Source organism: Choloepus didactylus, chromosome 8 (assembly GCF_015220235.1).
Source record: "Choloepus didactylus isolate mChoDid1 chromosome 8, mChoDid1.pri, whole genome shotgun sequence".
Classification (NCBI taxonomy): Eukaryota; Metazoa; Chordata; class Mammalia; order Pilosa; family Megalonychidae; genus Choloepus; species Choloepus didactylus.
The window spans coordinates 123043280-123056793 of record NC_051314.1 but is presented as its reverse complement, the minus strand read 5'-3'; the positions used below and the strand labels follow the sequence as shown (position 1 = coordinate 123056793).

At 37.8% G+C, this 13514-nt stretch overlaps 1 protein-coding gene across 3 annotated transcripts; it reads right to left on the bottom strand.

The window, feature by feature from the left end:
• Window positions 1–1701: 1701 nt before the first annotated feature.
• LOC119542255 (C-type lectin domain family 2 member D-like) lies at window positions 1702–11474 on the bottom strand. Of its 3 annotated transcripts, XM_037846844.1 has the most exons (6): window positions 11332–11470; window positions 11098–11216; window positions 10389–10481; window positions 4191–4378; window positions 3252–3358; window positions 1702–1856 (listed from the first exon to the last, which is right to left on the bottom strand). In XM_037846844.1, the coding sequence occupies exons 3-6, from the start codon at window positions 10462–10464 to the stop codon at window positions 1742–1744; spliced, it is 486 nt and encodes a 161-aa protein (XP_037702772.1). In that variant the 5' UTR covers window positions 10465–10481; window positions 11098–11216; window positions 11332–11470; the 3' UTR covers window positions 1702–1741. The 3 variants fall into 3 exon arrangements, 1 of the variants encoding a protein (XP_037702772.1); XR_005218444.1 differs by lacking the exon at window positions 3252–3358 and having other exon boundaries at window positions 11098–11474; XR_005218445.1 differs by lacking the exons at window positions 3252–3358; window positions 4191–4378 and having other exon boundaries at window positions 11098–11474.
• Between the last annotated feature and the right edge of the window lie 2040 nt (window positions 11475–13514).

Below are 13514 nucleotides of genomic sequence, written 5' to 3'. Positions count from 1 at the left end.
TACAAGAACCAAAAGACAGAAACAACCCGTGTCCAACAACAGATGAATGTATAAACAAAATGAGGTACATACATACAATGGAATATTATTAAGCCATAAAAAGAATGAACTTCTGAGACTGTAACATGGATGAACCCTGAAAACATTTATGCCAAGTGAAATAAGCAAAGCACATATGATTTTTAATGAAAACCAGTTGTTAACCCTCACCCTCTTTTACTTAGTGACCTGTTTAAACATTTCCTGGAATCTAAATCCCATAGCTTTGTGAGAGTCCACAGAGATCTCCATGATTTCTACAAGTCACCAGGGTTTCCTTCCTCTGATTCTTCTCCATGTCAAATCACTCATGTTCTGCTCGCCATGACTAAAACCAGAAAGCCTGATTGCATCACTGGTTTTAGCAACAACAGCAACAACAAATCCATTTAACGTTAGTGATTCTTCAGTTCAGTAACTTGACAAAACTCTAGGGAGTCATGGAAAGTTGTACATGGCTCCATGTGAATTTTATTTCCAGGAGATTCAATCTCCGATGGTGAAGCAAGGTAGGAGAATCTAATCTACCTCCATATATCTCTCCCTTGGACCTTGTGCCAGTTTGAATATATTGTGTCCCCCCAAACACCATTATCTTTGATGTAATCTTGTGTGGGCAGACGTTATCAGTATTGATTAGATTGTAATTCTTTGAATGTTTCTTTGGAATGTGCCTCACGCAGCTGTGGGTGATGACTCTGACTGGATAATTTCCATGGAGGTGTTGCTCTGCCCATTTGGGGTGGGTCTAAGTTGATCAGTGGAGCCATATAAGTGAGCTGACATAACAGAAAGAACTCAGTGCAGCTGTGAGTGATGTTTTGAAGAGGAGCTACAGTCAAGAGAGACACTTTGAAGAATGCACTGGAACTGAGCGAGGAGCTTCAGCTTACAGAGACAATTTTGGAGACAGCCTTTGAGGGCAGACTTTTGCTCCAGAGAAACTAAGAGAGGACCAACGCCCCAAGAGCAACCGAGAGTGACATTTTGGAGAGAAGCTGAAGCCTAGAGAGGAACATCCTGGGAGAAAGCCATTTTGAAACCAGAACTCTGGAGCAGATGCCAGCCACGTGCCTTCCCAGCTAACAGAGGTTTTCCGGACACCATTGACCATCTTTCAGTGAAGGTACTTGATTGTTGATGCATTACCTTGGACACTTTATGGGCTTAAGACTGTAACTGAATAACCAAATAAACCCCCTTTTATAAAAGCCAATCCATTTCTGGTGTTTTGCATTCTGGCAGCATTAGCAAACTAGAACAGACCTTCTTTCCAAATTCTAAATGAGTTATATTACCACTCAGAGTTTGGTGAAAACACATAATACTCACCTAATGCTGTGTCTCTTTTATCTCCTATAGACAAATTTGACTGAATTTCATAAAAGTAGAGGTACATTTCACTGCCTTCCCTTAATCTGATCTGTTCCACTGAAGCACTGATGACACATCAGTTCTGACCAAGGCCACTAGTATTCCCAAAGGCTTAGATACACCAGTTTATATGGTCTAGCACCACCATGTAAAACCTCAGTTCAGTTTCTAGGATCCTTAGATAATTATTTAAATGAAGATAAAAATCACTTAAAATTTCATCAGTCAACTTAAAATGTATATTTGATGAGAAGGAAATGTATATATATGAGTTTACAATGCATAAAATAATAGGATCATTTTTCTTTATTTTCTGCATGGGACAACTCTAAGTACAAATGCCTTTTCTGCTGCAAATGTATTTTCTTGCATCACTACAGTTGGCACTACTGATGCCTTTCTTGTACATGAAGGCACAATCTCCTCCTTCTTCAATATGGAACCTAGAACAAAACAGAGATTAATTCTTTGTTTACTGGGCATCATGAAAGATAACCGAGCACAGTCTCAGATTCGTGGTGTAAAATTTTGACCATGATGTTTCTAAATGCACAATGTGGGAAGAGTAGGGGAAGGGAAATAAAGCTGCTCCTCTCCTTTAACTGGTCTCCAAACTTTATTTCAGGTCCGTGGTGTTGGGGAGAAAGGGCCACGAGGAATTCCTGTGCCTTAACCACAAAGAGGTCCTGGAACTTTAAACTGTTGACAATGTGGTAAGCACCGCAAATTATTCTGAGGGATTGAATCTCTCTTTTTATACTTTAGCATAAAAACTAATAAATGAACTTCTCTAGACATTTAGAGATTTTATAGAGGAGGAGTATAACTGGCATTTCATTGAATGTCTTGCACACATTATAAAATGAGTCTATCTTGATGCTGAAATGGCTCTTCATTAGTTCATTCTTTGTAATCATCACCATAGTGAACCAGATATTCTTTACTATAGACCATGATAAACCATGATTACAGGTAAGTGATCATAAACAAAATATCTGGAAAGGATTTCCTGTATTCCTGAATTAAGTCTTATAAAGGCATCTTAAATTGAAGATTCAAAATGAGGAAAAGGAAAAAAGAATTGTGAGTCATAATGAATTTTTGCTCTATGGTAATTAAAATGCTTTCAGCATTTCTGGGAACTTTGTAGCAGTGATGCAGTTTTCTAACTTCTAGGGTACCTTGAACTTTTTAATCCTGCTCAATAAATGGTAGCTAGTGGTTCCTCTATGGGGAACTCAATGTTCCTTCTAATTCTTTTTTTCCCCACAAATTGGAGAAAATCTTAAATGTTTCAAGAACAAAAATGGAGTCTTAGGGTACATTCAGTTCTTCAATCTAAGGAACATAGTGAAGTCATGGAATTTTAAAAGTTGACTGGGACAAACACTTTCACTCTGTCACTCTCTTCTATATCAAGCCACTAGTGTGGTAAGTGTAGGTTCAAGGATACTTTCTCAGACTTCCCTGACAGTGAAAGAGAAAAAACAATAACAACAACAACAACAAAAAAAAAAAAACAATAAAACAAGGCAAAGCCCCAAGCATAAAGAGGCAAGGATCAAACTCCTTAGTATTGCATCTCATCCAGGATAAAAGAACTTTTGTGGCTCACATGTAGTATAGTCCGATTCACCCTATAGAAGTATATATTGGAATGTGATGTCAAAGCCTCACTGAAGAGCCTGATTTTGTCAGATGTTTCCCTTTGGCATCTATTTCTTGTGGGTCTTTTGAGGTATGGTGTGGGAGAAACTATAGAAGTAGCTGATTATGGACTCAGAATCCTGACCATCTTTTAACACATTTAATGGTAAATAAATGTCATCAAGGCTCACCAATTGATGAATAAATCTCCATTTGCCCATGTCCAGATTTTGTTTTCATTTTGTTTGCTGAGTCCAAACCAATATGCAAAAGGCTCAGTATACTCCATCAAAGATTCCTTTTACAAAATAAAAATTGCTGTGATACATCTCTCCTATTATTCTCCTTCTTACTATCATCTTTGTCTAAGCCCATTATAGTCTCTTGCCAGTTACTGCAACAGTTTTGTAACATGTATCCCTGTTTAATACTTCCCTCTCACTAGCCATTCTCACCATGGCTATATATATATATATATATATATATATATATATATATATATATGCATATAAAATTTTTTTCTTTTAAGACTTAAGTCAGATCATGTTAACTTCGCTCATAATTTTGCAGTATATCCCCAATTTTACTTGATGCAAAAACCAAGTCTTTACAATAGTCTCCAAGACCTCAATGACCCATATCTCTTCCTTACTCCCACATTCTACACACATTGCCTGGTAGCCTCTTTGCTAATCCTTGACTACTCCAGGCATGTAGCAACCTCTACACCTGTGGTGCTCTACTTGTTTCTTCTTCCTGGAAAGTGCATCCCCCAGATACGCCTTTGACTAACTCCCTCACAAGCTTTATAACTTTCCTCAACTATCATCATCTCAACAGGGTTTATTTGACTAACTTACTTGAAAACTACTCAATTCTACCACTCATAATCCCCTTAATTTGTACCTTTTTAAAACAGATCTTACTAACTTCTAATACACTACATAATTTGTATATTTATTATGGTTATTCTCCATTGCCTGTCTCTTTTACCAGGATGTAAGCTCCACAAAGGCAGGGATATTTGGTGGTTTTGTTGGTTAATGTTTCACACCCCAGAAGTATGACTGCTCTATAGTAAGCTACTCAACCAATTAAATGGGATTAATATTACAAAGGAGAAACCTAACCAAATCATTCCTGAGGTGGATTATAGCCAGAGTTCCACACTGGATCATGCAGTCTGCCTGGCTGTTGGCCCAGGTGGCTTCACGTTCAGATAGGAAGAAGCAATTTTTATTGATTCTCTTCCAGTCTTGTGGGCATACAGTTGCATCTTCTGAGCATTTCTGGTCACTAACAACCTTTGCTTTTCCAACTAAAATTAACATAATGTTGGAGAAAAATGGGGAAAAATGAAGAAAATGTAAGAAAAAGGAAAGGTTTGAATTTCAGAGTAAAAGATTCTCATATATTTTAGACTTAAAGATGTATTTTACTTCCATACTCAGTTCAAATGATTTAACTTTAAACATCAACTCATGAAAATTGAAGATCAAGAACAGGGTGAAAGAAATCAAAGAAAAATGAAGACATGCATAATTTAAAACAGCAAAAACTAATTAATAAACTTCCAGAAAATCAATCAATCTCCTCTGGCCATATTCCCTCCCATTTTTCATACTATTGGTACTTCTTTATCTATTTCCTTTTCTATAATTTACTATGCCATCTGGGACAAGTTTCATTGTAAAGAAGCAAACTTGTCCATATCCCTATAACCTCAGAGAGCAGTCTCCCCGCTGTTGACAGCTGAAATTAGATTGTATTTCAAAGACAGAATTTCTCCAGAAATTGAAGTTATTCATATGTCTTTGTCTTTAAACACAAAACAATGGAAGGAAAAAATGTTGAAATTTTACTAGTTCCTTACTATTTACTTTTACTTCTAAACTTCTAGTGACTAGATAGATGAAGTTACTTATTAAGTTATATCCCTGAGAAAAACAAAGTTTACCAAAAGGACACCTCTAACTCACAGGTAAAATAAATGATTGGTTGACAGGTTTGAGGGAGGATAAGCAGGTAGTGTGGGTCAGTACAAATGAGACCTGGTCTGAAAGCCAAGTGGAAAACATCAGGTCACAAAATTATTTGAAAGTGCCAAGTTCAAAATGATTTAAAAGTGCTAAGTTCAAATAAGCAATTAAGAACAAATATCAAAGAGTTCAGAAGCTGGGTCATCAGAAAGCTAAGTTTTCAAATTCAATCACTAATTCATTCACTCATTCATTCATTCATTCATTCAGCTCTACCAATTGAACACCTACCATACCATTTGCCAGGCATTATTGTAGGCTCTGGAAGACAATAATGTACATAATGCTTTCATGTGACTTACATCCTAGTAAATTGTATGGTCTGTCATAAAATGGAACATAGTAACAAGGATCAGGATTGTTGCTGGAGAAAGTTGCAATGTTAGTAGAATAGACGGAGAGAGTTCAATGAGAAGGTGATATTTCAGTAAAGGTTTGAAGGTATGACCTGGCGAGGCATATACACATATACGGGAAGATCTTACCATGCAAAAGGAAAAGACAGTGCAAAAGCTCTGAGGTGAATGTGCCTGGCTTGTTCACAAAATAGTGAGGGTGCTAATGTGGCTGAAGAAGACCAACCACAACGATGAGTAATAGGAGATAAGACCAGAGAAGTAATGGGGTGACTGGATAGAATAGGACCTTTTGAGGCATTGGAAGGATTTTGGCTTTACCCTAAGTAAATGAAAAACCACTCTGAGCAGGTCATATTTAAGTTTTAAAAGACTTGTTAAAAATAGACCCTGGGATGAAGAGGGAGAGATTGTGGAAAGATGATGGAAAAGGAAGGTCCAGGGATCAATCCCTCCACCAGAAAAACTATTAAACAAACAAGAGCTGTCTGAATCGACTATTTTGAAATTTTGGAGACCAGTAGAACACTGCACAGCATCCAGGGAAGAAAGGGAAGAAGAGGCTGGTAAATTATGGTAAAGACCAGTAAAATGTGTTCTCTGTGTGGCAGTTACCATGCCCACATAACTAAAATGAAAAATTCCCAGAAGAGTTTCAACAGTGGATTAGAGCTGGCAGAAGAAAGAATCAGTGAACTCAAAGACAAGACACTTGAAATAAGTCTTAAGATACCATTAAATGTACCAATATATACATTATGGGAGCCTCAGAAGGAGAAGAAAGGGCATAAGAAATGTTGAAAGAAATAATGACAGTAAACTCCCCAAACCTAGCAAAAACATTATTATGCACACCCAAAAATTTCATAGAACACCAAATGAGAAAAATGAAAGAAAACAAAAATACATTCCATAATATATTAATATATTGATCAAACTGTCAAATGCAAAGGACAAGGAGAGAGCTCTGAAAGCTGCAAGAGAAAAGCAACATGTTATGTACAAGGGAGTCCCAATTAGATTAAATGCTGATTTCTCCTCAGAAATCATGGAGGCAAGAAGGCAGTGGGTTGAGATACTTCAAGTGCTGAAAGAACACAATTGCCAACCAAGAATCTTGTATCTTTCAAAATATAAGAGACTTTCTCTCAAAAATGAGGGAGAGATTAAGACATCCCCAGATAAACAAAAGCTGAGGAAGTTCATCACCACTAGATTTGCCTTACAAGCAATGTTAAAGGGAAATCTTCAGACTGAAAGGAATGGATGCTAAAGAGTGGTTCAAAGTGGCATAAAGAAATAAAGACCTCTGTTATAGATAATAATTTAGGTAATTATAAGTACCAGTAATACTGTTTGGTATTTGTTGCTGTGTAACTTCACGTCCACAGGTGCTAAAATGCAAATGTAAAAAAAGTTATGATAAATCTATTATTTGGGGTTAGTTTGTTAATGCCTCTGGAATGCAAAACACCAGAGATGGATTGGCTTTTATAAAAGGGGGTTTATTTGGTTACACAGTTGCAGTCTTAAGGCCATAAAATGTCCAAGGTGTCAATAAAGTGTCCATAAAGTGTCCATCAGCAATCAGGTACCTTCACTGGAGGATGGCCAATGGTGTCCAGAAAACCTCTGTTAGCTGGGAAGGCACGTGGCTGGCATCTGCTCCAAAGTTCTGGTTTCAAAATGGCTTTCTCCCAGGACGTTCCTCTCTAGGCTGCATTTCCTCAAAAATATCACTCTTAGTTGCACTTGGGATATTTTCCTCCCTCAGCTTCTCCAGAGCGAGAGTCTGCTTTCAACAGCCGTCTTCAAACTGTCTCTCATCTGCAGCTCCTGTGCTTTCTTCAAAGTGTCCCTCTGGCTGTAGCTCCTCTTCAAAATGTCACTCACAGCTGCACTGAGTTCCCTCTGCCCATCAGCTCATTCATATGGCTCCACTGATCAGGGCCCACCCTGAATGGGTGGGGCCATGCCTCCATGGAAATATCTCATCAGAGTTATCACCTACAGTTGGGTGGGGCACATTTCCATGCAAACAACCTAATCCAAACGTTCCAACTGAATCCCCACTAATATGTCTGCCCCACAAGATTGCATCAAAGAATATGGTTTTTTTTCTGGGGGACATAATACATTCAAACCAACATATTTGGGAAATACAATATTCAAACCTTTAATTTGTGATAAGTACAAAAAAAGGTGGGGGGACAAGGGGTATAGGAACATTGTATGTGCTATTGAAGTGTAAGGTACCAAATCAAATATAATTGTTATATATTCAGCATGCTAAATTTTAACTCCATGGTAACCGCACAGAAAATATATGAAAAATAGATCCAGATAGAAATGAGAAGGACTTAATATGGTACAAAACAAAAAATCAAATAAATATGAAAGTAGGCATTCATGGAAGTGAAGGACAAAAATGGTGTAAGATTTACAAGGGCTAAATAGCAAAATGGTAGAAGAAAGTCCTGCATTATCAGTAGTGATTTTAAATGAAAATGGTTTAAGCGCCAGAGTCAGAAGTCAGAGACTGTCAGAATGGATAAAAAGCCATGACCCAGTCATATTCTGTCTGCAACAGACTAACCTTAAACTCAAAGACATGAGTAGGTTGAAAATGAAAAAATGGAAAAAATATACCATGCAAGTAGTAAGTAAAAGACAGTTGAGGTGGCTATGCTAATATCAGATAAAATAAACAAGTCAAAAACAGTTATGAGGGACAAAGACTGTCATTATACACTGATAAATGGGGTCAATTCAACAAGAAGATGTAACAATTATGAAAAATTAAAAATAAACAAAATAGACTCTAGAACTACACTGTCTGACACTGTAGCTATATGTGGCTATTGAGCACTTTAATGTGGTTAGTCCAAACTGAATTGTCCTGTAAGTGCAAAATGCGCCCTACATTACAAAGGTTAAAATCTCATTAATAATTTGTATATTGTTAACATGCCATATATTGGTTATACGGTCTAAGTAAAAATATAATTACAATTATTTTCATCTGTTTCTTTTTACTTTTTTAATGCATCTTCTGAAAATTATAAAATTAGGTATATGGCTCACATTAGTAGCTCACATTATATTTCCACTGGACAGTGCTGCCCTAGGAGGTCAAGGATGGAGGAGAGAAGAACAGTTAGAAGAGAGAGGATGATGGCTGAGAACAGGATGGTAACAGTAGAGATGGTGGAAAATGGTCAGATTCTGAGTATATTTTGAAGGACCAGGCAGAATTTGCTGATTGTATTTGGTGTATGAGTTGGAAAAAAAAAAAAAAAAAAAAAAGAGTCAAAAATGACTATAAGTTCTTTGGCCTAAAAACTGGAAGGATAAAGTTGTTATTAACTAAGGTGAGTAAGACCACAAACAGAACACTTATGAAAAAAAAAGAAAAATAAAGATTTCAGCTTGGACAATATTAAGTTTGGGCAGTCAAGCAGGAAGTTGGATTTAAAATTTTGGAATTCAAGGAAGAGAACCAGACTGGAGATATATATTCGAGAGGCTTCGTACTTATGTAATCTTTAAAGATGTAAATGCATTTGAGGTCATAAAGGAAACAAAGGTAAATAAAAAAGGGACTTGTTCAAGGACTGGGCATATGAAAATTAAGGGGCGAGAGAAAAGAAGGAATAAGCAAAGGAAAGCTAAAGGAACAGTAGGTTGTTAAGAATCAAAATCACGAGAGTATGGTATATTGGAAGCCAAAAAAAGAAACTATTTCCTGGAGGAAGAAGTGTCAAATGCTAAGGATAAGGAAGGTAAGGTGAAGACCAAGAATGGATTTATCAATGTAGAAGTTAATAGTGAACTTAAAAAGCAGTTTGGTGGGAAGGGCAAGTATAGCCTGATCAGAATAGGTTATTAGAAATGGGAAAATAGAAATTAGAAACAACTAGCATAGAATAATATTCGAGGAGGATGCTGTACAGGAGAAGAAAAACAGTGGCTAAATGAGGAAAGGCATGCAATGATTTTTTTTTTTTAAAGTAGTCACATACCACCATGTTTTATTGCTGGTGGGAATGCTTTGACTAAGTGCCTAAAAATTGATGATGTAGGAAAGAGAAGGAAGAATTACTAAAGTAATATTATGGATCAGGTCAGAGGAGATAGGAGGTAGCATAGAACATGAATACTTCAGGAGTCAGATAGTATGTGAGTAGAGATGGAAGTAAGTAGGTTTGGGGAAGTTCTCTGCTAATACAATTTCTGGAGTAAAGTTGGAAGCAAGGATATAGATTTCAGAGTGAAGATAAGGGAAGAGGTGTTGAAGGTTTGAAGATGAGGAAGGTATAAAATACCTATCGGAGTGAGAGAGCTAATGAACTAGGTAAATGTAATGCATTTGCTAGCCTCCCTCCTCCAAACCTTTTTAACTCCAGCCTAACTCAACCTGGTGTGATTCTCTGATACCCATGTCCTTCCTCTCAGCTGAGGTGCTCTCTGATAAATGCTTTCTTGACCTTAAGTTTCAACACAAATACTTCTTCCTTCATAAAGCCTTACTTTACTACCAAAAGCAGACTTAAACTCTCTTTCTCTTCTACTTCAAATTGAACATACTTCCATTTCACAATTATTTTATTGTGTTACAACTGTTTGCTTGTATGCTTGTTTCTTCAGTTAAAGATAAATTCCTTTCAGGACAGAAGTCCCCCCCCCCCTTTTTTTTCATTTTTGTACCATCAGCACCTACTATTATGCCTTCAACTCAACAGATATTTATTGAAAGCATGATCATTCCAGGACGCAAAGCAGATAGCAAAGTCCAAAGAGCAGTTAGGTGCTTTGGCTGGGAGAATACTCTCCTAATTCTGATTGTTCAATGTTAGGGAAGGAAAACCTTGTCACTGATACTATCTGGATCAATAATAATACAATTAATTTTCTGAGCAAATGGTTCACTTACATTTTCTAGGAAATCCAAAAATTCCCCAAAGAAGCACAATGATGCCTCCACATATCAGACTCATGTTGAGCATCATTTTCTTTGTTATTAAACCTGAAAAAAAAAAACCCATGCCAATGTTCATCTTCTAGAGAAAACAAACAGCAAACAAAACACCTGAGTCATGCTCATCTATTATCTTGATCTTCTGTAGCTTTTGCTGTTCATACACCAATAATAAATTTTTAGGAAAGTAAGAAAGGGTAGTAAAGTCTGATATCAGTAGCAGCAAACTCAAAAATGCTTTGGCTCCACTTTTGGGTACCATTTCTTGGGACTATATTATTTATTCATCTTCATTAATCTGTCCTGCCTCCATAACAGTAAATCAACATTTTCTTCCTGGAAATGCTGCCTTTTCTGGGGGGAGTGGGTGGTGGCAGAAAAAGCAAGAACCCATCTTACACTTTTTTGGCAGTCTTGGGGAAATCTGGTGGAGAGGGGTGGATTCACGATTTCTTTGAAGTTTATGTTTTTTTTAATGAACACCGCTTTCACTTAATGATCACATTATGTAAGATATCCCTGACACCCCGACACCCACCCCCCCCAAAAAAAAAGAAGGAAAAAAAAAAAAAAAAGCTGAAAGGGCTAGCTGAGATCAGGGAAAGAAGCTAGGATAATCGCAGAAGGCAAGTTTCTGCTCTGGCAGGGCCTCTGTCTCCCTTACCTGTCCTCTCTGCCTGCTGCTTCACGGTCTGCCTCCCATTCGTTTTCGCAATATCTTCTCCCTCCGTATCTGACCCTCACGGAGAAGGTGCTTTTGCGGTCACAGAGGCTGGGATAATCCTGGGGGTAGGGGGTAATTGCTTATTATATTTGGTGATTGCACACCACGGTAAACTGAGGCCCATTTGCCGGGAAGGGAATCACGGCAGCGAGACTGAATTGAAAACAGCAAGACCTGAGTCTCAGTAGCAATCTAGCCTCCTCTGCTCAGTCCCGCAGACTGGACATATGTCCCCAGGGCATTTCATTTGCCTGGTCTTCTGGCCTTTCATGAAGCTGGGGCAGCAACGGCAGCCGGGCGAGCATCAATCGGTACCTACCCAGCGGCGATGGCTCCGCGGCCCGGGATTGGCTGGAGCACTGTGACGACTGACCATCCAGTCTCTGATTGGCTCGTCACCTCCCACCTGCTAACGAATAAAAGCAGAGAATGGAGAGTTCCATACCCTTTACTATTGGCTCCTTTATATATTCTCCCTGAAAACTCAAATCCAGGACAGTTTTAACACATTTGCTTGTCTGTCCTAAAGGGTGCGTGCTCTCCAGCATCACAAGGTGGCTCTAGCGCCACGCCACCCCCTTAGAAAGAAAGAGAGGAAGGAAGGAAGGAAGGGAGGGAGGGAGGAAGGAAGGAAGGAAGGAAGATCTTTTTGTTCTGCCGTTTTAACCTCTGAATTCTAAACTTCTTGAAGAAATTTGGGGAACCAAACTTTTTTTCCCAAAGTACTTGAATGAAAGTTGGTTTCACATACAGACAGCCCTCACTTTGCAGAATTAATGCAAAACAATAAAAATGACCCTGCAAAATGAAACCATACCGACGTATCTTAATTATCAGTGGGGGAAGTTATGATTGTTCTTTGACCTTTACACATTTTTGTCAAAACATTAAAAAACTCTCTTACTCTTACTCACAAGTGTATAGGGATTTTTTTTAAAAAAAAGTAAACCTAATATTTGTTTAATACACTGGAATTTGAAATATTAGAAACACTGCAAATTCAAGTGTTTTATTTCTTGTTAAAAAAATTATCAAGAGTAGTTTGAACAGTGCTTTCCTTTTTCTTGTTGTCTAAATTACAATATGGTGCCAGCATCTTTTCTATGCCTTGTCAAATTTTCATACTCCTGTCTAAGTCTGCAGAGGCTTCTCTCAATTAGCAGTTTCTTCTGTAACTCCCTGTGGTAGATTGAATCACGTTCCCCTCAAAGATTTGTGCAAATCTTACTCCCCTGCCTTGGGGTGGGGACTCATTTTTGAATAGGATCTTCAAATATCCTATTTAAATAAGGCCAAGTTTAATCAGTGTAGGCCTTAATCTATATGATTGGAGTCCTTATAAACTGAGGAAATTTGGACATAGTTAATCAGTTAGTTGGTCAGTAGAAGCCAGAGAAGGAGAAAGAGTTCACTACGAGAAGGAAGATTGCTTGTTCTGGTTTGCCTCATGCTTTCTGAGCATTAGTACGCACATTCCCACATCCCAGGAAATCCCTCAGTCGCAGCCAAACAGCTTAAATAAAAGACAGAGTTAAAGCCAGATGCAAAATTAACAGGAAATCATATTTTTCCTGACAATATGCTGGAGCTGTAAATAATCATTACAACTCTCTTCTTTAAGTGCCTACTGCTTTCTTAGTCACTGATAACTTTGTTCTCTATAACAATAGAATATCAGAAAATTTTCTGTTTGGAATTTTATCAGTAAGAAAGAACATCCTATTCTTGTTTGGAGGATGTAAGTCATTATGACTTAGAGAAGCAGTCTCAATTTACAACCAATGTGCAGAACTACAGACAAGGGATTTCTAGATACAGCGTTCCACATCTATCTTAATTTTATTGTTTCCAAGGAAACAGGACTGTTGGTCCACTTTGCAGTCCAGACCTGATGTTAATCCTTCTGTAGTCCTACTTTGCTTTGAGATTATGCTTTATTTAAAGACTACCCAAACTTCTCCCAAATCCAACAATTATTTTATCATTCCCTTTTGGGGAAATGCCCATGGTTTCTCTGATGTGCTGTCTCTCCCATCTCCATGGGTCAAGAAACCTGAGTTTATTGGACTACAGATTTATTCCTGGTGGTCTTAGGCTGATTGAGCTAGGACAATCGTCTTCCTTAAAACAGGAAATCCCAAGGCCTCTGGCTTGGTAACACAGCAGTTAAATAATACACGTCATCAAGACAAGGCTTGTTTCTGTTGCTGGGTTAGTTTATTTTTTCTCTTTTGCTCTGAAATCTTCATTATGTTAGTTTAAGCTCCCCTTGATGTCTCTAGATGTTTGCTGCAGTTCCTAACATCACATGCAGAAACAACCATTCCCTTCTATGAGTCTATATTAATGAGTGGAAC

Coding starts and splice junctions, on each gene's coding strand:
- LOC119542255 (XM_037846844.1), bottom strand. CDS start 10,464: ATGATGCTCAACATGAGTCTGATATGTGGAGGCATCATTGTGCTTCTT. Junction 3,359..4,190: donor TCCACCTCAGGAATGATTTG/GTTAGGTTTCTC, acceptor ATTTTGTAAAAG/GAATCTTTGATGGAGTATAC. Junction 1,857..3,251: donor GGAGATTTATTCATCAATTG/GTGAGCCTTGAT, acceptor GTTTTGTTCTAG/GTTCCATATTGAAGAAGGAG.